The sequence below is a fragment of the Kogia breviceps genome, chromosome 15 (assembly GCF_026419965.1).
Source record: "Kogia breviceps isolate mKogBre1 chromosome 15, mKogBre1 haplotype 1, whole genome shotgun sequence".
Lineage (NCBI taxonomy): Eukaryota > Metazoa > Chordata > Mammalia > Artiodactyla > Physeteridae > Kogia > Kogia breviceps.
The window spans coordinates 39,647,487-39,673,037 of NC_081324.1; the positions used below are offsets into that span (position 1 = coordinate 39,647,487).

The 25,551-nt window shown below is 45.7% G+C and overlaps 1 protein-coding gene across 7 annotated transcripts in view; it reads right to left on the reverse strand.

The window, feature by feature from the left end:
• The window catches only part of FHOD3 (formin homology 2 domain containing 3), a 507,955-nt gene that overhangs the window by 191,670 nt on the left and 290,734 nt on the right, over positions 1 to 25,551 (reverse strand). For all 7 annotated transcript variants that reach the window (XM_059041316.2, XM_067016011.1, XM_067016010.1 and 4 more), the window contains exons 6-7: positions 23,335 to 23,429; positions 3,914 to 4,025 (exon numbers count right to left, since the gene is read on the reverse strand). In XM_059041316.2, coding sequence (XP_058897299.1) covers positions 3,914 to 4,025; positions 23,335 to 23,429 — 207 coding nt within the window. The remainder of the gene's footprint in view (positions 1 to 3,913; positions 4,026 to 23,334; positions 23,430 to 25,551) is intronic.

Genomic DNA, 25,551 nt, shown 5'->3' on the forward strand with positions numbered 1-25,551 from the left:
AAAGCAAGGCCCACCCGTGGGCCTCCATGAGTACTTACTGCCTTTCTCTCTTCCTGCCTGGCCCCATCCACTAGGAAGGGAGACTGACTTGAAGATGCAGGCAAAACAGCTGCCCCTAGGACTTCCCTGGTGGTCCCGTGGTAAAGAATCCGCCTTCCAATGCAGGGGACGTGGGTTAGATCCCTGGGCAGGGAACTAAGATCCCACATGTCACAGGGCAGCTAAGCCCCGCGTGCCACAACTACTGAGCTTGCGCACCTCAACTAGAGAGACCGCGTGCCGCAAACTACAGAGCCCACATGCTCTGGAACCCGTGCACTACAGCTACAGAGCCCACACGCTCTGGAGCCTGTGCGCCATAACTACAGAGAGAGAAAAACTCTGCACGCCACCATTAGAGAGAAGCCCGTGTGCCACAACGAAAGAGCCCTCATGCCTCAACGAAGATCCCGCATGCCACAACCAAGACCCCACGCAGCCCTAAATAAATAAATAAATAATAAATCTTTTTTTAAAAAAGAGTCTGCCCCTGCAGTATGCACAGACAGGTGTGACACTGAGCCATGCCCTAGAGACTAACTCTAATCCACCATTTCATTCTAGCCCCTGAACCAAAGGGGCAATTGCCAGGATCAAATGGGGCCCGTTTAATTTTCATTCATTCATGCATATTTATTAGTATCTATGAAACACCTAGATCCCTCAACTTTTTTTTTTTTTTTTTTTTTTTTTTTTTTTTGTGGTACACGGACCCCTCACTGTTGTGGCCTCTCCCGTTGCGAAGCACAGGCTCGGGACGCGTAGGCTCAGCGGCCGTGTCTCACGGGCCCAGCCGCTCCGCGGCATGTGGGATCTTCCCGGACCGGGACACGAACCCGTGTCGGCTGCATCGGCAGGCGGATTCTCAACCACTGCGCCACCAGGGAAGCCCTCCCTCAACTTTTATTGCTGCTCCCTAACTGGCCCACTCTCGGCCTAACAGTAAATTATCCCTCCATGCTCACAAATGAACACTTCTGGTTAACCCGCGTGTGGGATGTGTGATGTTTATAAAGCAACTAGAGGAATTTGTTCTCAGACAACTTCATTTGCTGTAGGTGGTAGTAATTTTTGAGGTCTTTGAGCTCATTTGTTGATTTTCTTTGCTGATTCTTTAAATTTAACAGTTTTCATCATCCAAAAGAATTCCTTTCTACTAAAAAAGTCTATAACATGCCCATTCTCCACCCTATCCCCCGCAAAATGAGTCTAAAGCCACCTTGAGGAGTCAGATTTATGGCTTATTTATAAACCTGTGTGGACATGGACGTACTCGGCTGGCCCTCAGTCACCTCTGGCACGTCTGTCTACTTGCTGGTCCAGCTGAGAGGGGACTGGAGAGCGAGAGCAGCTTCTAACCTTGCCAGGTGGAAACACACCTGCTGGACATGCTGCTCCCTGCAGAAGAGCATGACATACTTAGATGTCCAATTCCAGTACAGGGTTCAGGAACAATTTTACTAGCAGTAAAAGAGGATGATGTTATATGTATATGTTATAAAATCATGGCCAAGACCACACGTGCCATAGAGAAACATGGGAATGAACCACACGTGATAAGCTATGGCTGAGTTTTTCCATCAGTGTTGTTCATTTCTGTTCTCAGCCACCACTAGTGCTCAGCAGCACACAGATGACAGCACTTGCCAGAAGCTTAAGAAGTTTTATAGGCAAAAATCATGATGTTGACAAACAACCCCTTGGCTGTTTTGATTTTATATTTTTACAAATTGGGAAAAGATGGCCATTGTTTTGTCTTGGGGGAGAGAGTATAGCTGAGAGCCTCTGACTGGGTCTGCAGGTAGAGTCTTGGGGGTAGAGTGCCCTCGGGATCACTCCTCTACCTCCACAACATGCCCTCCATGAAATGTGCAGTCCAAGGAAGGAAACTATGAGCTCCCAACCCAATGAAGCCAAAGGAGAACCTCAAGGTCACAAGAAGGTTGTCCCCTCTAACATGGCTCCCATGACAAGGGCCCATGGGTTACCTGAAATGTAGGACAGGAAAATGAAGAGTTTGCTAATTGTCCTAAAGCAACCCCCAGAGTTGGAGGATGGAGTATGAAACTTCCAAGGACAAATGAAAGGATTGGCCTCACTCTCTCCCCAAATACCCACCTTTGGCCTTAGGCCTCATTGACTGGCCCTGGGAAAGCCCGGCCTGGCTTCTGAGCCATTGAGAACCTTCATTAGGACTCTCAGGGAGTCCCACTGATCTGCTCTTGAGGCCATGAGGGTCTTCATGCTCGTGCTTTAGATGGCAACAGGCTGTGGCAGAAAGAAACCCACCCCTGTCTGGGATCCACTCTCCAGACTCACAGCCCCCGACCACACACTAGGGACTGCCTCTGTGATACACCTACACACAGGCCTGGAGTCCCCTCCAGCCTGCAATCTACTGTGCTGGGGACTGAGGTCTGCCTGCGTGTTTGTGGGGAAAGTGCAGGAGCCCAGCTCACGGTCCTAGATGGCTTTCATTAACTTATATTCAAACTTTCAAAGCAACTAGTAAGCTGCTTTGTTTCATCTTTGGATTCAGCCCTGGATATGGGTCTCTGAGCAATGCTAAGTCAGAGACACAAGTGGTTTGAATCAAAGAGGGATATTTAGGCCTCTCATTCCTTTTTGACAGTTGTCCCTCGGCTGACTCGTTCATAAACATGTGTGTGCGCGTGCACACGCAGACACACACACACACACACACACACCAAAAAAAAAAAAAACAAACCATACACCAACATGTTAACAACAATTCTCTCTGGTGAGATTAGAGGCGATTTTTTACGGTCTCCTTAACATTGTTGTTTCCAAATTTTCTACAGAGTGTTACTGTTATAAAAAGAAAAAAATTAATGTTATCACGTTTTTGTTCTTGTTAGAGTCTTTGTGGGGATGATAATATTGATAAAAATGTCCTACTGAGGAACAAAACCAAAATATTTTTAAAAGAACAAAACAAGACAAAAAACCCCATTTTAGCTTCAGGCTTCGCAGTATTATAGGAGCCACAGCCTGCTTTAGAGTAAACCAAATCCAAAGCTCATTCGTCATCAAGTGTGTACAGCAGGCCTGCGTGCTGTGGGCGAGCCAGGTGCTGGGACACCAAGAAGAGACAGACACCCTGTCCTTGAGCAGGGCACACACTCATAGGAGACGGGCAGTGACAACAGCACAGCAGAGAATAGGGACACTGGAGGGCTTTGAGAGCATATGCCCATCTGATCCAAGATAAGGAGGGTGTACTGCAGGCTGGGTAGGAAGCGAGGGTGACAGGTGGATGGGGGCTAGATGGTGAAGGGTCGGGTCCTAATCCTGTGGGCACCGGGAAGCCACTAGCAGGTTTTAGATGGAAAATGATGTGGCCAAATTTGTGCTTCAGAAGAATCCTCCAACAGCAGAGGGGAGGGTGGCCATGCCAGGGAAGGGAGAGCATTCAGGGAGGCAAGGGATGCCAGGTGAGAGATGGTGAGGGTGTGGGATGCAGGGAAGCGAGAACATTCAAGGAACATCTAGGGGTCAGAGCCAACAAAGCAGGTGTGAGGGGAAGAGAGGAAGCAGTCAGAGTGATCTCAACAGGATGGGAAAAGAGGATAAGGAACTGTTTCTGTGTGTTCAGTCGTGGAGGCTGAAGACAGCATAAAGATAAGCTGGGTTAGCTTTATGGGTTAGCCCAGGAGTGCTTCTCTTTCACTGTTCCCTCCCTAACCTAATCTTTGTACACTTAACTATCCTAAAATATATGTTTCCTGCGGTGGGAAGTCCACACAAAGGGAATTCTGTTCATTCTTAATTCTGTTTTGAACATGTAAAAAGTGGAAGCCTTCTTACATTGGGCACTTTTACTTCAATGACATAGTGGGCAGGGACCACTCACCCCTTTTTGTGTCCACAGCAGAGACGGCCTGAATCAGAAGAGGTGCATTGGACTCCGAGTACTCCACAAAGACCAGCAGCAGCTTCAGGGCTGTCTTCACCACCAGGCGGAACTGCAGAGAAAAGATACAAACATCGTGTAGCTGCAGACACAGCGGGGATGCCTGAAAGCTTCGTCCTAACAGCAGCTGGCACCCAGCCCCTCTTCTCAGCAATTACACAGATTCCTTCACTGGACGCCTCAGAAGGCAGGCGTTAGTATTATCTCTATTGCACAGGTCAGGAAACTGAGGCACAGAGTCCCCTGCCCAAGATCGCACAGCTAGAACTAGAACCAGAATTTGAACACAAGGCCTTTGGCCCCAGAGCTCACACCAATGGTCTCTCAACAAACGAGGTAACAGCTGCTGGGTTGGTTACTTCATTTTATCCAGACTAGATCATTCTGAAGTAGAACAATCAATTCTCATTTCTCTGGTGAGGAAGCAGGCACAGCAGGTTAAATGATTTATCCAGGGTCACAACAGGTCACCTGAACCAAGTCCTGGTCCTTAAAACTGCAGAGAGGTCTGCCTGGGGCCTCACCCCACAGTCCTGGGCCCAGAGCACTGCACTCACAAGGAGCCACACGTAGCCCAGGGGCCCTCCTTCACGCGGGCCGAGGGTCACTCACCCAGATAAATTGCCGAACCTCCCAACTGATGCTACCGCAGATCCCTAACTCAGCTCAGCAGCTGGGGGACTGTGGCAGCCTGGAGGTTCCAGCTCAGCTCCCTGCTCATTCCCGCAGGGGCTGCAGCTGCTACCTTCACCCACAGTCTCCTTTCCTGCACCCCACTTCCTTCCAAGAACCTCCTTCTCAAGGAACTCAAACACCAACTTCCTCCTGGAAATGGGTTCAAATCTTGCTTCTAAGAAACAGCAAACCTGCCTCGGGGCTGCTCCTCCCACCCACAGCAGGTGGCTGGGCAGTGCCCCGGTCCCCACCGGCAGAAAGCGCTTTCTAGGGGCCAGGGGTTGATCTGCATCGTGTCTGAAGGGCCTGAAACTACACCTGGCACAGAACGGGCTCAGCCTTGTTTGCTTGCTGAATGAATGGATCAGGTAAGGACCAGCCAATCAGCCCACGTCCCCTCACCCCACCCCCGTGGCCCTGGAGAATGGGCTCCACGCTCTCCACTCACTCTGCAGCAGAGAAAGGCCCAGTGCCCCCGTGGGCATCGGCTCACATCGAATTATTAGGGGCATGTGTACGTGTTAGGGGAGAACTGGAGCCCTGCACATGCCTCGGGAAACAGCGTGAAACCACCACCCACCCACATTTATTTCTCCAAATACATGCACCTCCCTCTACCCCTTGCCCCTTCTCCTCTGTCATACTTCCCTAGTAAACCAGCTGACTTTTCCTTGATTCCACATCTCTCTCCAGCCAGTGCCGTGGTTCCCAGCTCCCCTTTATAGGAAGACATTTCAAAAGAGTTGCCACCCTCCCTGGCTCCCCTTCCTCACTTCCCACGGACTCCTCGATCCAATCTGACAGGGCTTCTATCTCCACCGCGCAGATTCACCTACTCTTGTCAAGGTTGCCGATGACCTCCGTGTTGGCTCTTCTGTGCTCATTTAGGCTCAACCCTCAGCACTACGTGACACAATCAACCGCTCCCTCCAGAAACAATTTCCTCTCGCCATGGCCGACTGCAGTCTCCTACCTGGGTGGCTACTCTTTTGCTGGCTCCTTCTGAAGAGCTCAACCTCCAGGTGTGGGAAGGCCTCAGAGCTCACTACTCCCCGCTGCTCCCTTGCCGTGCACTCTCTCTAGGTGAGCTGATCCAGGCTGTTAGTTTTAAGTCCCATCTGCGACTCAGTGCTCTCCAGGCCTGGCCCCTGACATCGCCACTCGAATGCTTACAGGCCCTCAAATTCAATACGGCCCAAAGAGAACTCTTGATTTGCACTCATGACCATTCCATCCCACTGACCGCTGCCAGCATGTTCCTTCCACAGTCCCCACCTCAGGACAAGGCCCCGCCATCCACTGAGTGCAAAAGCGGGAGTCACCCTGCCCTTCCCCCACCCAATCCTACGATGACGCCATCGTCCAGGGCTGTCCTTGCCCTGACTCCATCCGCATCTCCATTTCCCTGTCCACCACTGAGAGCCTCCTAAGTACTTCTGGGCTTGTCACCATGCAGTCCATTCTCCAGACTGCAGCCAGAGTGACCCGGGCACTCTCAACCCTCTATTCGCTCTGCGTCACGTTCAGGGTGGAATCCACCCCTGTGGGCTTCGTGTCTCTGCCAAGCCCTCTGACCTCATCTCCTGTCACTTTCCCTCTGCCCAGGGAGCTTCCATCAGCCACCTTTCTTTAGTCACGTGACCATGCGCTTTTCACATACTGAAGCTCGTGCATGACTCAGTCTTCTCATTGGCTATTCCCTAACCAGTCACCACAGGACTGGCTTTTCCTTATCCTCCAGGTCTGAGAAATTTCCCATCATGGGAAGTGCCTTCCTGACTACTTCATCTAAAGGAGCCCCCTGGTCACTCACATCACCCTGTTCTATTTTCTTCACATCCTTTATCATGACCTGAAATCGCTACATACAAGTTTGTTCACCTGATATTCCTCTGTTGCCCCGGACTAGAGCAGAAGCTACCTGGTGGTGGAGATGCTGTTTTATTTGACACACAGGAAACAGCATCTGCCCCGAGGAACTACTGGGTCGGTATTGCACGCGAAGGGCAGGCCGGCGCGCCCTTCTCACCGAGGTTTGCTCTGCACACCCAACCACGTATGTATGTGAAACCAGCCTCGTAGGCCCCGCTCCCATCCCCCACCCCACACCCCGACAACTTCACGGAGGACAGCCAGCATATTGGGCTTCTGTCCTCAGCGCAACATCCTTATCGCACTGGGACCCGAGTTCTCGTGAGGGCTTTGGACTCTTCAGAACGTTTTCACCTTCCTAACCTGAGTCCCACATTCTCTGGTCTCCCTGACTGAGAACAGACTACATTCCAAAGTATTTTTCTCAGCAACTACAAGGTTGGGGGCAGGAGGGGAAGGCATGGCATGATGAACTGTGCTATCTTTGTACGTTGAGAGCTGAAAAAACTTTCTTCAAGTAAATAAAACAACCCAGCAAGCCCAGGCTTGGCGCCCTCCTCAGTGGGTACACTATTATTATGTGGTTTAAGCCTCCTCAGTGCCTTCATGGGAAAGAACCTGGCTGCTGCCCAGCCCACTCCGCCATCAGCTGGTCTCAGCAGGACCCCCTTCTGGGCATCTCTGTGGTCACGGGGCCTTGGCCGGCATGGTCCCAGGGACCCAACTCTCTCACATGAGGCTCTCTAAGTAAGAAACCACTGACTGTTTTCTCAGGGAGCCTTCTTTCTCTAATAGCCTCAACATGCCTATTCATGTCATCTTCTCCTTTGCAATAAAGGCTCTGTTTAGAGATCTTTTGGCACTGTTATTTTATTTTTAAAAAAAATCTCTAAACTCTTCTGACTCATGATTTTAGGTTTCTACAAATTTGGCTTCTACTGAGTCTAAGTGACATTTATTTATGTTTGGAAGACTCACTATGTGAAATTAATCACAAACATATTAGATAGTTAAACTATTTTAGAAAAAGAGCATTAGCATGTTAATTTTATGGAAATGAATGGTACTAATTGCAAGCATGTCCCAACTGACCATCAAAATACATCCAGCAGGACTCCTCCTGATAAATACCTCACTAACATTACTGCACAGACTTGAAAGTAATAAAAGTACCCGACCTCAAAAGATTTCTATATCAAACCCTTATTTTCCCAGAAATCACTTAATCTGATGCCCTCCAGAACCTGGAAAGCCATCAAAACCCTCCAAAACCTTGGAATAGCCACAATGGAGGCCACACAGCCATTCCTCCAAGTCCAAACATGCTGCTCGTCTCAAAGCTCTGAAAAATCCACACCTGGTGCCCCAGCACTTATCCTAAGACACATTTTAACAGGAGTGGCCACTGAGTTTCCCAACCTGCTGAGAAGAGGCAAACCAGAGGCCAGCGATGGGTAAGGAGAGGCAGGCCCACTGTAGCAGCAGGAGCAAGGACCGCAAATGAGGGGGCGGGAAGAAGCGGCTCGGATGCCAGCACACACTCCACTGCGTGGCTCAGACACTGAAGGCTTCTCAAAGGGCAGTGGCACTCCAAGGACATTTTCATCTCTGCCTGGTGCTCCTTCATGTTCTAATGAGGGGTTTCATTGCAATGACTCACAGGCTCAAACACCGGCCTATCCATCTTGCACTGAGGGAAAATCAGTAAGAATAGATTCTCATTCTTGTAGACCATTAATCACTTGGGAAGACAAAGCAACTGGTCACAGAACAGTTAAACACGGCAACATGGAGTCAGCCTCAGAAGCAGTGGCTCTAAGACCAACCAGATGATGGGGTAGTAGATTCCACACATCCAGAGGTTCTGAGTGGCCCTTGCTAAGGCTATTGCAGAAGGAATTCAGAACCCAGATGCGGGTGAACTGGCTGAGCCTGTTTAAAGTCCCTCTGAATCCCAAGAGGCTCTGCTTCTTCTTTCAATGTCTTGAGTGCCTTCCAGATGCCCAGCACCCAGAGAGATTCCCTGAGGGAGTCAGGAAGCTGTAGCCCTGCCTTTAAGGAGATGGTCATCCTGCTGTGCAGAGAGGACTCAGAACACCTCCATACCACACAACCGAGAGCGTTACCGTGTTAGGGGCCCTCGGAGCCAGGCTGCTGAGAACAGAGAGCGCTTCCCAGAGCAGGGCCCTTGCAGTGGGGAGAAGAGACAGTTGGAGAGGCTCACGGCTGATCCAGCTGCCCTTCGGGGCTTCCATGGTGCAGAAGAGCCGTGTGACAACCTGTGGGTTCCTGCTGACACAAATAAGCCCTCTTTTTTAGGGTTGGAGGAAACACACTGGGGGTCGAGATTCATCCTTTGGGCTACACATTACCTACTTTTTTTTTAAGGGAACACTATTTATTTATTTATTTATTTTTTTGGCTGTGTTGGGTCTTCGTTTCTGTGCGTGGGCTTTCTCTAGTTGCGGCGAGCGGGAGCCACTCTTCATCGCAGTGCGCGGGCCTCTCACTGTCACGGCCTCTCTTGTTGTGGACCACAAGCTCCAGACGCGCAGGCTCAGTAGTTGTGGCTCACAGGCCTAGTTGCTCCGCGGGCATGTGGGATCTTCCCAGACCAGGGCTCGAACCCGTGTCCCCTGCATTGGCAGGCAGATTCTCAACCACTGCGCCACCAGGGAAGCCCTACCTACTTTTTATATACAGTCGACCCTTGAATAACCCTTTGTATTGCACAGGTCCACTTATATGCAGATTTTTTTCAAAAGTAAGTACTACAGTATTACATGATCCGCGGCTGGTTGAATCCACAGGTGCAGAACAATGGATACAGAACTGAGGATACAGAGGAACCACAAATACGGAGAGCTGACTGTAATTCATACATGGATTTTTGACTCCTGGGAGGGTCTGTGTCCCTAAACCCTGTGTAATTTAAAGGTCAACTATAATTACATTCTAGGAAAAACTAGTACTGTAGTCTATTTTAGCACTGTCCATTATAATAAATTATGTTTTATATTGCTTTAAAACATGCAACTAAATGACAGTATATAGCAGGAATCTGAGACAACCCGTTTGCACAAGGACAGGCACATGCAGCCAGCACTGAACTGTGCTTCTCACAAGTATGAGCCTCACTCTTGGCTGCAGCTGTCATTCTCACTCTCTGCTCCTACACAGCGTAAAATAGGGGCCATGAGGTTTCAGAGGAACAAGGATGCCTGGTGACCCAGGGATGCAGCACTTGTCAGGTCAAGCCTCAGTCATGGACCGAGCTTCCATGAACAACTGCATGAACAACTAGGGACTCCAGTGTCACCTCCGTGTCAGAGAGGCAGGGACTGAGACTAGGAGGATGTGTCCACACAGTGCTTGGCTGGTTTTTGGTTTTGTTGCTTTAAAATTTTCTGGGTCAACCCACAGGGAGGGCATGGAGTCAGCCTGTACAGAACCCGGGTGTTTAGGTTTTGGATAAAATGTAACCACCAGGGCTTCCCTGGTGGCGCAGTGGTTGAGAGTCCGCCTGCCGATGCAGGGAACACGGGTTCGTGCCCCGGTCTGGGAGGATCCCACATGCCGCGGAGCGGCTGGGCCGGTGAGCCATGGCCGCTGAGCCTGTGCACCCAGAGCCTGCACTCCGCAAAGGGAGAGGCCACAACAGTGAGAGGCCCGTGTACCACCAAAAAAAAAAATGTAACCACCAGATATATGGAAAAGGAATAAAAGGTAGCTTCTCAATAATTCTGCACTTAAAAGCAAACCGGAACTCCCTTCATGTTTTATTGTACTTAGAGAAAACCAACAACTACACTTAGCAGGTCAAATATGCTGCTTATTAGGTAGAAATAACAGTATTCCCTGAAATCTCCAAACTCCTACTCCTCTTCTAAAATTCAGCAACCATAAAAAGAAAACAATTTCCAAACCTCAGGATTTAAATTACAAAGGGGGTTAGAAAGACATGCTTCATTCTACGTTTCATTTTCCACTAAAAAAGAATAAATATGTTATAGAAGGGGATGCTGGTTATTAAAACTGAATTGGAAATTGTAAGGTTAACTGGATCCACAAAGCTTTGCCACATTGTTTACAAGCTTACCAGAACTAAAAATATACTAACTATTTTAACAACAACAAAAAATTCAAGTGACTTAAGATACTTATCTTTAAGAACTTCTCTTAAACATATACTTAAGCTCAGAATTCCTAAGCGAAAAGCTCAGAATGGGCCTGAAAGCTTTTGTAACTGGTTATCAAACAGATACCTTGGACTCCAAATCTTTCCCCTTCTGCGATGTTGTCTGCAAAATGAGGTGGATCTTATCAGAAATAAAGTATGGGCCAAATATATTCCCTGAGTCCAGAATTCTGAGCTGTGGCTTTCAGGTTTCTGTGAGGGAGGGGTGAACACACTAAGGCTGGCACATCTGCCAGGACAGGAAGTCACCTGCCTCAAACCCTGATGGCCGACCTGTTTATGACCCAGTGCAATTTGCAGAAAGGGAACCAACTTGGTGATTAACGGAGTAGCCAAGTGTGAGGCTGGTAACCCCTTAAGTTTTTACTAGTCAGTGGTAGGAAATCTTACAGAATGTAAAATACAGAAGACTATTCAAAAATAATTCAAATAAATGCCAAAATAGTAAATAATGCTACAAATGAACATGTTCTATTGAGATAAAATTCTGGGGTTTAGCTGGAGGTTTCTTAAAGAATAATGACTAAAAGTGGACAAGACCAGAAAACATCCACTGTGCTAACTTTCCCTTAGGATACTCAATGTAACTATGAAGAGTTAGTTGATAACAGGTAACATAAATCCACTGTTGTTAACTAAGCACTACCGAAAACCCTGCACTGAAATACTGCCTGAAGGAACACCTTGATAGTATCTGCAAAATGAAGGGGGAATCAACCAGGGTGGGGACTTTTCCCATGAGTGATATCTCCATCTTCAGATGCAAAATCTCCTGGTCTAGGAGGCTATGTGACTTCTCATGCAGCTAATTTCTTGAGGAAGTCAAAGGAAAACCAGGCCTATCTGATTCTTTCTACTATACTATAGGGAACCCCATCTTTCCCTCTGGTGCAAAAACATAAGCCTTGGGGAAATGTGACACATATCCTTCTCCAAGGAATAATCAAAGTTAAAGAACTTTCTTATATAAATAGCCAGCTCTGGAAACATGACAGTGGACAACAAGCAAACCTCAGGAATGGTGAATGTGCTATTGGCAAGAATTCGGCAGTCAGCTCACATCTCCTTGGATGCGGGTGGAGAAGGGTGGGCAGGTGAGTACTGGCAGGTGGAGAGAGGCTGCAGGGATGCGGGTTAGCGGCGCTGGCAAAGGCAGACCTGAGCTTGTAGGGCTATTCCCAGGGTGGCTCCAGGAAGCCTATGCTTCTTCCGGTCCTCCTGTCCACCCAACTCTCTAAGAACATCTCTTCCTAAGGAATGGCACATCCACTACTGTGGGGTTTTTACATCACCCCAGATGTCTTCCACATCAGAACCACCCATTCCTACTCTCTCCAGCAGCTAGAACACAGCTGGTAGTCCTTGGCCACATTTCCTAAAAGGGCAGAAGGGTCAAAATGCCACCCCCGGGTTTCTCTGGTGGCGCAGTGGTTGAGAGTCTGCCTGCCGATGCAGAGGACACGGGTTCGTGCCACAGTCCAGGAAGATCCCACCTGAAGTGGAGCAGCTGGGCCCGTGAGCCATGGCCGCTGAGCCTGCGCGTCCGGAGCCTGTGCTCTGCAACGGGAGAGGCCACAACAGTGAGAGGCCCATGTACCGCAAAAAAAAAAAAAAAAAAAAAAAAATCCCACCCCTGCTCCTGTTTCTCCCATTGATGTTCACAGGGGAACTTGTCTGTGTAAAATAGTAAGCTGCCATTCTGGTTTATCGATAAGCCTCTGGAGAGTTGTGGTTCCTTCCACATATCAGCTCCCTGAAGTAGATCATCTCAGAGTGAATTGAAGAAACTGCTGTTCCAGCTTTGTGGCTAGAGACTCATCCTGGACCATGGGGTCCCCTCAACCTGCTGGCTCATTTAAGGTCTGGCTTGACCTCTGGCCTCTCCCTCTTCCCAAACAATGACTAGTAAAACTTCCTTTTTTTTCCCTTCCACTGAGATTATCCGCATATGGGGGCATCCAAGGGATCAAATCAGTGAGAATTAGTTTTCTGGGTGTATGGAGCCAAATAACCAGCAAAAGAGCAATAGCTATAAAGGGGAGGATGGCACTTTGCACCCATAATATCTCTGACACAAATATTACTTGAACCTGCCATTACAACTTGTGGAATTTAAAAAAATCTTACCTAATGAAATATTGGTAAACATGGAAAAAATTGGAATACAACCTCATTCACTAAATATGTTTTCATGAAGACATAAAGAAGCTCTATAGTACATAATTAGAAACAATTTGATTTTATAATATGAGAAAAATCAAATAAATTATAGTACACTTGTATGATTAAATATTACATAGGTACTAAATGTTATGTTTTTGATATGCCATAGTAATACAGGAAAATGTTTATAATATATTTAGAGTTAACTACGTAAGAACATTTCAAAGAAAAAAAGTAGAAAGAAATGTACAAAGTTAACAATCTTTATATCTATATAGTAGCATTTCAGGTGATTTTTACTTTTTTTTGTATTTCTAAAGTTTTATACAAAGAATATATTACTCTTACAATCATTAAAAAATCAGTAAAAGTTTTAAAAGGTTATTTTTTAATATCAAGATTTCATATTACACCAATGAACTTTAGCTGTTTTTTCTTCAATGTTACCATTAACTGCATCATGAAATTAGTTTTAATCCAAATTTCTATTAATAAAATACATATTAATTCAAGTAATTTGGAAAGATTAAACATAAAAATCTGATAGAATTCATTGCCTGAGCAGATCTCATGGTATTTTATTTATCCTTTTTTTTTTTTTTTTTTTTCGCGGTATGTGGGCCTCTCACTGTTGTGGCCTCTCCTGTTGCATAGCACAGGCTCCGGACGCGCAGGCTCAGCGGCCATGGCTCACGGGCCCAGCCGCTCCGCGGCATGTGGGATCTTCCCGGACCGTGGCACGAACCCGTGTGCCCTGCATCGGCAGGCGGACTCTCAACCACTGCGCCACCAGGGAAGCCCTATCGTGTTTTTAAATATACAAAATTGAACCTCTGGCTTCTACTCAGAAAGCTACAAAGAGTGTTGCTCCAAACCTAACAAGAAAAAAGGCCAAATAATCATTAAAATCAACTTTTCTTGAATCCACTAGAGAGATGGCATTTCAGGGGAACCAAATAGCATGAAATCTAAAAAGGAACAGTTTTCCTTCCACCAAGAAAAGGTGGGACACAGCAATGGCCCATATATGCAGAGCAGAGTAGGAGGACGGTGCCACCATACCGAGCAGCAAGTCAAACTCAGATCATAGTTTTAACAAATGGCCAAGGATAGACTATCATGAGAGTATGGTACCCCCGGGAACTACAGACACAAGGGGATTCAGCATCCACTCACAGCCGCTATCCAATGACCTCCACGGCACCACGAGGAAGATCGGGGCACGGATGGAGACCTAAGAAAGTCTCCCCATGGTGCAGGCTGGGGGATGCACAACCAGATAACAAGAACAACAGCAACCACCCCATAGGAGGAGGGGAGCAGCCACCACACCACCTGGACAGGCAGGAAACTACACCCTGAGCCGTCTCCTCTATGAGACAAAAGCCGTAAGCCACAGGGAAGGACAGCAAATCTTGTTGCCCCGATACACAGGTGGCATAGGAGAAGGTAAAAGAATAAGACTCTGTGCCGCTGCGGCAGGAGCAGGAAACAATCCTCAGCACAGAACTTCAGAGGTCCCCTACTACCGAGGGAGGTACAGGATCACTGAGATAGCACCCCCCGCCAAGACCCAGGCACACTGACCCTTCTGAAGACCAACGTCAAAAACAAAAATGATGGAGAAAGCCCAGTCCAGGAAGTGCCACTGGCGCTTATGGCTAGCAGAGGGACAGGAGCATGAAGAGAGACCCCCTCTGAGGCTCAGATGCATAATAAAGGTCTAAAGCTTTGAGCTTCCCTGGTGGCGCAGTGGTTGAGAGTCCGCCTGTCGATGTAGGGGACACGGGTTCGTGCCCCAGTCCGGAAAGGTCCCACATGCCGCAGAGCGGCTGGGCCCGCGAGCCATGGCCGCTGAGCCTGCGCGTCCGGAGCCTGTGCTCCACAACAGGAGAGGCCACAACAATGAGAGGCCCACGTACCGCAAAAAAAAAAAAAAAAAGTCTAAAGCTGACAGTGAAAAAGGAACTTTGAGAAAAACCCTTTGGCAAACCAGTCCTCACCTCAAGTACAAGATGATACCTTAAGGAACTTGAAAACTGGTGGTGCAGGAACATACCAGAGCAACAGCAAAACCCAAACCCTGCTCCCCTCGAGAGCAGACAACCTCTCTAACAGCCTAGCATTAAAGACTTGCCCATTTATAGGCATAAATACTACCTACCTCAGTCTATACTGTCCTATACATGATACCAAGCTTTCAACCAAAAATTACAAGATGTACAAAAAAGCAGGAAAGCCCCAACTCCCCACCCCTGCTTTCAAGAAATGAAGCCATCAACCGAACCAGACTTAGACTTGACTCAATCCTGGAACTATAAAATTCACAATGATTAATACGTTAAAAACTAGTGGAAAAGGTACACAACTTGCATGAGCAGATGATACATTTCAGCAGAGAGACACTAGAAGAAAGACTCAAATGGAAATGCTGGAAATAAGCATTAAAGGAGATGAAGAATGTGTTCAGAAGTTCATCAGGAAGACTCAACACAGAGGAGCACAGAATCAGTTTCCTTGATGGTAAGTCAGTAGAAATTGCAAATTTCAAATGAAACACAGAAGAAAAAAAGAGTGAATAGAAGTTTTACCCATGCAAGACATATTTTGGACCAATGTGTCATGAGCACTTAGAAAAGAGAGGGAAACAGCCGGGACCAGCAGTTTCCAGGTGAACAGGTCCTGGCAAGTTGAGTGCATCTCTTTTTTTAAAAAAAACAGGAGGTGGTGGACAAGTGAAAAAAGAATTTTTAGCTCACAACACTGAGCTCTTAGGTGCAGATACAAGGCTCAGTGTTTTACATATTCTTCATTATTATTATCATCCTCATTTTATAGATTATTATCTCCATTTTATAGAAAAAAATAATGATCTACCCGAAGGATCACACAGGTTGTCTGACCCTAAAGCTCCACCCTTACCACCAGATGCAGCCTACCTTGTGAACTCAATAAAGAAACGAGGCTGGATGATCATAGAGTTAGATGCCTTCCCACTAATGGCACTAAAATGGCCCCAATGCCCTAACTCATCAGTGCTGACCTGCAGGCTGCACTGGCTTACACATTCCTTGCCTCTGTCAACATTTTGGTCAATGACACAGAAACTCTCCTTATTCAATTTACGTTACATAAAACTAAGATTAAGAGTTAATGTGATGAATGGGCAAAGCAAAGTTCAAAAGTATATTGAGGCTGGAACTCTGGCCTGAAATCAATGGGAAAAAATGCAAAGTTCTGCACTTAGGTATAAAACAATCACAGAGATGCAGAATGGAAGAAACTGGCAAACATGGATGAGTGGGGAAAAACAAACAAAAAAAAACCCTGGGAGGTATAGTGAATTACCAGTTTGATTTTGGCCAGCACCAAGGGCTGCAGCTGAAATCAGAGGTAGGATTTGTGGAAGGGTGACATTGTATCCCAGGAGCCTACCATATTACTATTCTTTGTACTAAATAGAAAAATTAGTAACCCATATGATGAGGAGTTGCTAACTACATCCCCAAGGACTATCTGTGGAAACCATCGAGTTTAGTTTGGACAGGGTGGCATGATAACTGCCTTTAAATACTCAAAGAGCATCCATGGGGAAGTGAGTGTGTGTTGTTCAAGAAAGCAGTGCACAGCGTTTGGTTAATTACAGAGACGCCGAGGTGGGTCCCAATAAGGAAGGCTTTCCCTCAATTCCAGTGTCTATCAATGGCTGTTGTGGGGAAATGGCACTCTCTCTGCCAGAGTATCAGGAATGTGGCTGGTGAATGTCAGGAACACCTTGAACAAGACTTTGCCATCTCTTCAAGGCTAGGATTCTATTTTATATTATGTAACTCAAAAAAAGCACTTCAGTGAATCCTCAGATAATTCTGCTGAGTGAAAAAAAGCCAGCTCCAAAAGGTTACATGCTGTGCACACTACCATTTATATAACGCTCTTGAAATCACAGAAGTGTAGAAATGAAGAACAGATTAATGGTTGCCAGGGATGTAGGTGGGGGTGGGAATAGGAGGGAAGTGATATTAGGGTTCCTGCTGGTGATGGATATATTCTGTCTTTTGACTGTATGAAAATCTTAATCTCCTGGTTTGCGATATTGTAGTACAGTATTACATGATGTTACCTTTGGAGAAAACTGGGTGAAGATTACACATGATCTCTATGTATTATTTCTAACGATTATACGTGAATCTACAATTAGCAATTATCTCAAAATAAAAAGTTTAACCAAAAAAAAATTTTTTTAAGTGCTTTAGATCTCACCCACATGTAGGTCATCTCAGTGGATCACACTGGAAGTGACATGCCAATGACCATGACCAAAGGGCTCATGCAAGGTCCTCTCCTCCACAACCAGCCAGCACTTCCCGGAGCACCTGGCACCCTGGACACACCTGCCTAGCTCACACTGCCTTCATCTCACAGCCAGTATGTCAAAGCTTTCCTGCTAATGAACCCCAATATCCAACTTTTCTACTCCTGCCAGAGGCAATGATGTATTTCTAGCTGCCCAGATTCAAAACTATGACCCTAGATTTGATTCTTGATTTTGTTTTTCTACATGCAGAAACCCAATCCTAGGAAGATATTCCTCAAAATGTCTCCAAATTTTCATCGTTCCGTTTCTGCTGTAATTCTTAGCCAGGCCTCACCACCTCAGGCATTTGATACTGTGCTAGCCCCCCAGCTTCCCATCCCTGCCAATTTCTCCCCAACCCACCCACCTCCATCCTGCACACTGCGCGTTACTTCTCATCATTCTACCATCCTAACGAAACTTTGAGCAGTGTTCCCAGTGTGTGTGTGTGTGTGTGTGTGTGTGTGTGTGTGTGTGTGTGTGTTTGGGGGGTAGGGAGAAGAGGGAGCATGGCTCTCTAAGGTGTGTGTGTGTGTGTGTGTGTGTGTGTGAGAGAGAGAGAGAGAGAGAGAGAGAGAGAGAGAGAGAGAGAGAGAGAGAGAGAGAGAGAGAGAGTGTGTGTGCGCGTATGAGTGAAAGGGGGCTGTGGCCAGAGCTCCCCTAGACTCGGGTTTAGCAACTAGGCTACATGGGAGTCGGGACACAGGGCCATCCCCACACAGTACAAAAAAAGTCTGGAGATCTGTGACCAGCAACCTCGGGCGCAGCTGGAAGAATGAGCTTCAGTGAGGCAGACAGAAAAATGCAGAAACAGCCACACAGAACGGGAGGATTTCATGATGACATCAGGAGGTCATGAAACCCACAAGGAGGTGGACAACCCCTGCGGCCTCCCCTATAGCCAGAAGGGGATCCATACGGATGCAGAGAGGCAGACTCTCTGTGTGAGGATGACGAAAGGCTATGCTGTACAAGCTGAATCACCTTACCCCAATTAATGAGGCTTCCAGATACACTAAAAGAAAAAAAATCCATACAGTGTGTTAAGCCATGGGGTGAGCATCTGCTTCTTACCTCTGACTGGGAAGTTTAAAGATGGATTTTTGTAAATAGAATGAAACATGTTATTGAAAACACTCTACCTAACTATAGCAGAATATGTATTCTTTTCAAGTACATATAAAACATTCACCAAGGGCTTCCCTGGTGGCGCAGTGGTTGAGAGTCCACCTGTCGATGCAGGGGACACGGGTTCGTGCCCCGGTCCGGGAGGATCCCACATGCCGCGGAGCGGCTGGGCCGGTGAGCCATGGCCGCTGAGCCTGTGCGTCCAGAGCCTGTGCTCCGCAACGGGAGAGGCCACAACAGTGAGAGGCCCGCATACCACACACACACACACACACACACACACACACACACACACACACACACACAAAAAGACGCAAATATTGCATAATGGCCCTCTGGCAGACTCACATCTGTTGCCTTTCATGGAAGGAAAATGAAGAATTATGAAAATAGAATGACAAAGTTTCTCTAACCCAGGTTTCCATTGTCAACTCCATGCCTGTTTAAGGTGAAAACAACAGGACCTCATGGCTCCTGTTCTTTAGGTTCCGAGAAATCTTCATCAAAAGAAAACCCTAGGACTCCTGGCTTTCCTGATTTCTTAATTTAATTTGAACCAGGAAAACCACTGTGGCTATACTGACCAATCTGAATGTTGAAGGAGGGGCCCAAGGCTTCCTTCTCAAAACCTAAGGGTTTCATGTTGGTGCATCCATTCGTCTTCGCAGATTCTTCACTGTCCAGTCATGGGGGTGAGGGGGAGTGTTGAGACCACCATACTGGTTTTGTAAAGACAAGTGATCTCATTAGAACTGCACTGAAGATAAACTCGGTGGCTGCTACCACTGCTGCCTTTCAGCCACTAGCCTGGAACCGAATACCCCCTGCAGGGTCAGGTGAGACCTTCCTCTGACATCACAGAGTGGACATGGGCTGCGAGCATCACCCACGGTCCCCTTTCTAACAACGCCATAAGCTCCAAGGCTTAGGTTGACCCTTGACTCTATTTTCTTTTCCTCAGGGTGACTGGCCTGGTATTGAACACAAGAGCTGGAGACTACTGTGGACCTTCCTTCTGGAAAATGAAGGATGGAGAAAGAAACCAGCACTAATCTGATGCTGATACCCCAAGTGGCTGGAGGAGGGGCTGGTGCCCCAGGTGGCTGGGGAAGAGGCTGGGGAGACAGAGGCCCCGAGGAGAGATGCCCAAGGTCCCAAACGCTGTGTGTGCTACACAAAGAAAGAAGTGAGGGAAGCATAATTCCTACAGACTCATTCTTGAGGACTTTTAATTTTGTGATTTCTCCATGGTATTTAGAAGTCAATAAGGATGTCCCTGTGCATTCCTTTACCTTGCAGAATGATTCCAAAGAAAAACTGACAGGATGCTGTTGCAACACTGAAGGCTCTGAGCCTTCCTCCCATCTACTGAGTGGACAGAGGCACTTCTGTTAGGCCCACTTCCTTTTTCTCATCTCTGCTTTTTCTTCCTAGCCCATGGTCTCTCCTCTCACCCTTTCCCCTCTCTCTCTCCTCTTCTTCCTGCCTTTGCCATCCTCTCTCCCCTCCCACTCACACCACTGGGACCTTGCCCCCCCTCTATGCCCTTCCTGGTGATAAGCGAAAAGGTTGTCACTTTTCCTATCACAAGCATAGCTGCTAGGTTTTATTCCCTTTTGGAAATAGGGCTGCTTGTTGGCGTTTTATCATGACCATAATAAAGTCAGTTTTTATTGCAAACTCTCCCATCTCCCTAGCTTTTGGGGTCCTCGAGACCATGCAGAGAGCACAGGGGAGGGAGCAGCTTCCAAATGAACATGAAGGTTAGGGAAGGCTCCCAGCAGAAAGACAGAAAAATCAGAAAATACTGAAACAGGATATGAGATATACATCTTCCCTTAGCCTGACTAAACCAGCCTATTAGGCCCAGCATTCCACTCAGCTTGTAAGGTCACCTACAGCAGTTTGTAAATAGAGCCATATCCATTTTCCATAGAAAACAGAGCCAAATTTTTAAAAAGAAGAATAGATTTTCAGTCTCCTAAGAGAAACCATGGCTGTTTCTATTATAAAACGGGACTGGGGGATTCTATCATCAATAATATTGGGGAAAGGAAAATTGAGAGGAGGATGTAAGGGCAACCAAGGACCTGGGACCCAGTGGGTACTGCAAACCAAAGCCATCCATAGGGGAAAGGTCCTCCCACCCACACAAGGGCACCATCACCAAATCTGGAAGGAAGATACAGCCTCAACTAGATCTATTCTTGTCATAAAGTCAAATCAAGGCTGAGTGCTCCTGAAATATAGCAGCATCCTTAGGAAGCAGGTACTTTGAGAAGCAAGGCCAAGGGATGTGACTCATTGCTGAGAGCATGGCACTGGTGCCTGCCAGCCTTGGCAGGCTCACCCAACTGGGGGTGGAAGTGAACATAGGGATGGGGAAGTCTGGGATAACCACAGGTTCTGCAGGGACCCCTGGGAAGCTATGTTGTTTCTGTGATCAAAGTCCCCACCCAGGCCTTCGATGCCCTCCCTGCCTGACCCCATTGCCTCCTCTAGTCACCGTGGTCTCTGCCATGGTGCCTCACCCCACAAGCTGACCATACTTCATCCTGGGTTCAGTAGCATCTGCTCAGGACAGGATCCCTTCTTACTCCCTCCAAATCGACCCCACCCCGCCCCCAGCCAGGTACCTCTCGGTCCCACCTGAATCCAGAGAAGACCACATCAGAGCCTCACTCAGTTTCCAGCGCCCCTTGGGTAACTGGGTGGATCTTCCTCCTTTAGGCAGCACCCCCAGAGTGTGGGCACTCACAGCCGAGGCACAGCCAGCCAGATGTGGGCCAAGATCCGTGAGGGAAATTAGATAGATTCTCATAACCAAGCACTATTTCCTCAACTACAAAATGGGGATAGCATTATTTACCTTAGAGTGGTCTTACGTGGATTAAAGGTGATAATGCTTGAAAAGCACCTACTATGGTGCCTGGTGCCTAGGTAAATTGTTAATAAATGTTGGTCACTTTTATAATTGATGGCAGAGTTGAAAGGCAATCTCAAATTCATTCATCTATATATAAGAATATGCATATACGTATGTATAACATATAAGTATGTACTTAAGTAACTGAAAGTATTAAACATGAAATACAGCAGGTAACATTAATACTCTATCCATGGCATAATGTTTTAATTAAACATTAAAAACCAGAAGTGCCACAAAAACAGAAATATAGATCAATGGAACAGGATAGAAAGCCCAGAGATAAACCCAAACACATATGGTCACCTTATCTTTGATAAAGGAGGGAAGGATATACAGTGGAGAAAAGACAGCCTCTTCAATAAGTGGTGCTGGGAAAACTGGACAGCTACATGTAAAAGTATGAAATTAGAATGCTCCCTAACACCACACACAAAAATAAACTCAAAATGGGTTAAAGACCTAAATGTAAGGCCAGACACTATCAAACTCTTAGAGGAAAATACAGGCAGAACACTATGATATAAATCACAGCAAGATCCTTTTTGACCCATCTCCTAGAGAAATGGAAATAAAAACAAAAATAAACAAATGGGACCTAATGAAACTTAAAATCTTTTGCACAGCAAAGGATACCATAAACAAGACCAAAAGACAACCCTCAGAATGGGAGAAAATATTTGCAAATGAAGCAACTGACAAAGGATTAATCTCCAAAATATATAAGCAACTCATGCAGCTCAATAACAACAACAAAAAAAACCCAATCCAAAAATGTGCAGAAGAACTAAATAGACATTTCTCCAAAGAAGATATACAGGGTACCAACAAACACATGAAAGAATGCTCAACATCATTAATCATTAGAGAAATGCAAATCAAAACTACAATGAGATATCATCTCACACCGGTCAGATTGGCCATCATCAAAAACTCTAGAAACAATAAATGCTGGAGAGGGTGTGGAGAAAAGGGAACCCTCTTGCACTGCTGGTGGGAATGTAAATTGATACAGCCGCTATGGAGAACGGTATGGAGGTTCCTTAAAAAACTACAAATAGAACTACCATACGGCCCTGCAATCTCACTACTGGGCATATACCCTGAGAAAACCATAGTTCAAAAAGAGTCGTGTACCAAAATGTTCCTTGCAGCTCTATTTACGATAGCCAGGACATGGAAGCAACCTAAGTGTCATCAACAGATGAATGGATAAAGAAGATATGTCACATATATACAATGGAATATTACTCAGCCATAAAAAGAAATGAAACTGAGTTATTTGTAATGAGGTGGATAGACCTGGAGTCTGTCATACAGAGGCAGAAGGAGAAAAACAAATACCGTATGCTAACACATATATATGGAATCTAAGAAAAAAATGTCATGAAGAGATTAGTGATAGGATGGGAATAAAACACAGACATACTAGAGCATGGACTTGAGGATATGGGGAGGGGGAAGGGTAAGCTGTGACCAACTGAGAGAGTGGCATGGACATACATACACTACCAAATGTAAATTAGATAGCTAGTGGGAAGCTGCTGCATAGCACAGGGAGACCACCTCTGTGCTTTGTGACCACCTAGAGGGGTGGGATAGGGAGGGTGGGAGGGAGGGTGACGCAAGAGGGAAGAGATATGGGAACATATGTATATGTATAACTGATTCACTTTGTTGTAAAGGAGAAACTAACACACTATTATAAAACAGTTATACTCCAATAAAGATGTTAAAAAAATAAATAAATAAAATAAAATAAATAAATTTAAAAAATAAAAACCAGAGGTGCCAAAAGCATTTGATTAATGCTTAAAAGGAAAAAATTAAAATACATTAAAAATTCAAAAGCTCTTTGCAATTTGAGTTTTTTGTTTTTTTTTTTAATCTATAAAACAGTAGTCCTTATTTGTACTGTGACAGGGCAGGAACAAAGCTCAATAGGACTTCTTTCTGCAAAACCATCTCAGAGAGGGTAACAGGGTAAAAAGATAGGCGTATAATATGCAAACTGAATAAAATGTTCAATCATAACCTCCTCTTACCTTTGACCCAATGAGCGTGTACAGCCACTGAATGGTTTCATTGTGGTTTATTACTCCATTCATCCCATCCACATACAACATAATCTGGCCCAAAGCTACAGAAGAGAAGAGAAAAAGAAGCAAGGAGACGTTATGGTTTATATGTAAATATAACCTCCAACGATCATAATGTCAAGTGAGATTTTCACACTTTAAGTACACTGTATGATAAGAACTAAACCTGCAGAGAATCCCTGAGCTCTGAAATTAGCGCAATCTCATTGCAGAAAGTGTTGATCACTCCAGAAGAAATAAGGGTTATCCTGGTGTCTGGAAGATGCAATTAAGGCACCAAATCCAGTGATTGTTGTTTCTCTGTGCCTTGATGTATAAATGCATGTTTTTAACGATTCTATATCTGTATGTAGTCCCAGACGAGGCAGAGATATCCATGAGATGGCGTCTGGGTCGTGGCCTCCCGCTGGGGCCAAAAGGGTGCGTGAGGTTTCTAAAAACAACTTGTCTGGTGCCCCAGCCTATGGTCAGGCAGGTCCCAGACGCTACGGAACCATTCTGAGCCAATACAATTTGAACCCTTAAGATAAGGGATAAATATGTATTTAAATATTATTTGTAATCCTTTTAAAGACTTTCAGGTTTTAAAATCTCAGAAATCATGAAAACAGACGGTGGGAGTGGGGAGGGGGAATGGGGACGTTAGTGTTTAATGGGGACAGAGTTTCAGCTTAGGAAGGTGAAAAATTCTGGAGATGGATGATGGTGAGAGTTGAACAACAATGTGAATGTACTTAGTGCCACTGAGTACATTTAAATATGGTTAAAATAGTATGTTTTATATTATGTGACTTTTACTGCAATAAAAATTTTTTTTTAAAAAAAGAAATCATAAAAAAAATTGTTGAGGGCTTCCCTGGTGGCGCAGTGGTTGAGAGTCCGCCTGCTGATGCAGGAGACACGGGTTCGTGCCCCGGTCCGGGAAGATCCCACATGCCGTGGAGCGGCTGGGCCCGTGAGCCATGGCCACTGAGCCTGCGCGTCCGGAGCCTGTGCTCTGCAACGGGAGAGGCCACAACAGTGAGAGGCCCACGTACCACAAAAATTAAAAAAAAAAAAAAATTGTTGATACCAAGTCCTAAATTCTTAGTTAAGAAAAATATAGTCACCACAGATTGTCATTATTCACCAAAAAAACCCAAAACAAAACAAAAAAAATAAGCCACGTTATTACTTTTTTAAAAAACAAATATTAACTCTATTTTTTCAGTTCCCTTGGTATCAAAATAATTTGGATTCTAGAATACGAATAAACAGAAGTTACATACTCTAAGTAAATAGGTTTCCTTCAATCAGGTCTGACCTCCTAAATCTTACTGCAGCCATAATTAATTGGCATGGCATTGGCATTTTTAGGTAACACTTTTTTTTCTGGTAATATTAGGATATCTTATTTTAGAAAACTGACAACAAGAGGTGTAAACTGAAAATAATTCATAATCTCATAGTTTAAAGAATTATTCTTAACATGTTGATATGTTTTCTTACATTCTTTCTTTTATGCTTTACACACACACATACATACAACTTTATACGTAGGTTGTAGGAACAGTCCAGATAAAATGGTGATGACTGAAAAGAGCAAAGCACAAAATAGCGAGTGTACACTAATTCCAAGCATACAAATATATGTGTTATGTTAGAAAACTCACTATTATACTATCCAACAAAAGATCAAATGACAAAACCACATCATCATTCTGAGAAAAAGTATGCTCCGAAATATGGGAAAACTCAAAAATTTTTTGATTTTATTTATTTATTTATTTTTTAACATCTTTATTGGAGTATAACTGCTTTACAGTGATGTGTTAGTTTCTGCTGTATAACAAAATGAATCAGCTATATATAAACATATATCCCCGTATCTCCTCCCTCTTGCATCTCCCTCCCACCTTCCCTATCCCACCCCTCTAGGTGGACACAAAGCACAGAGCTGATCTCCCTGTACTATGTGGCTGCTTCCCATTAGCTATCTATTTTACATTTGGTAGTGTATATAGGTCCATGCCACTCTCTCACTTTGTCCCAGCTTACCCTTCCCCCTCCCCGTGTCCTCAAGTCCATTCTCTACATCTGCATCTTTATTCCTGTCCTGCCCTTAGGTTCTACAGAACCATTTTTTTTTTAGATTCCATATATTATTGTTAGCATACGGTATTT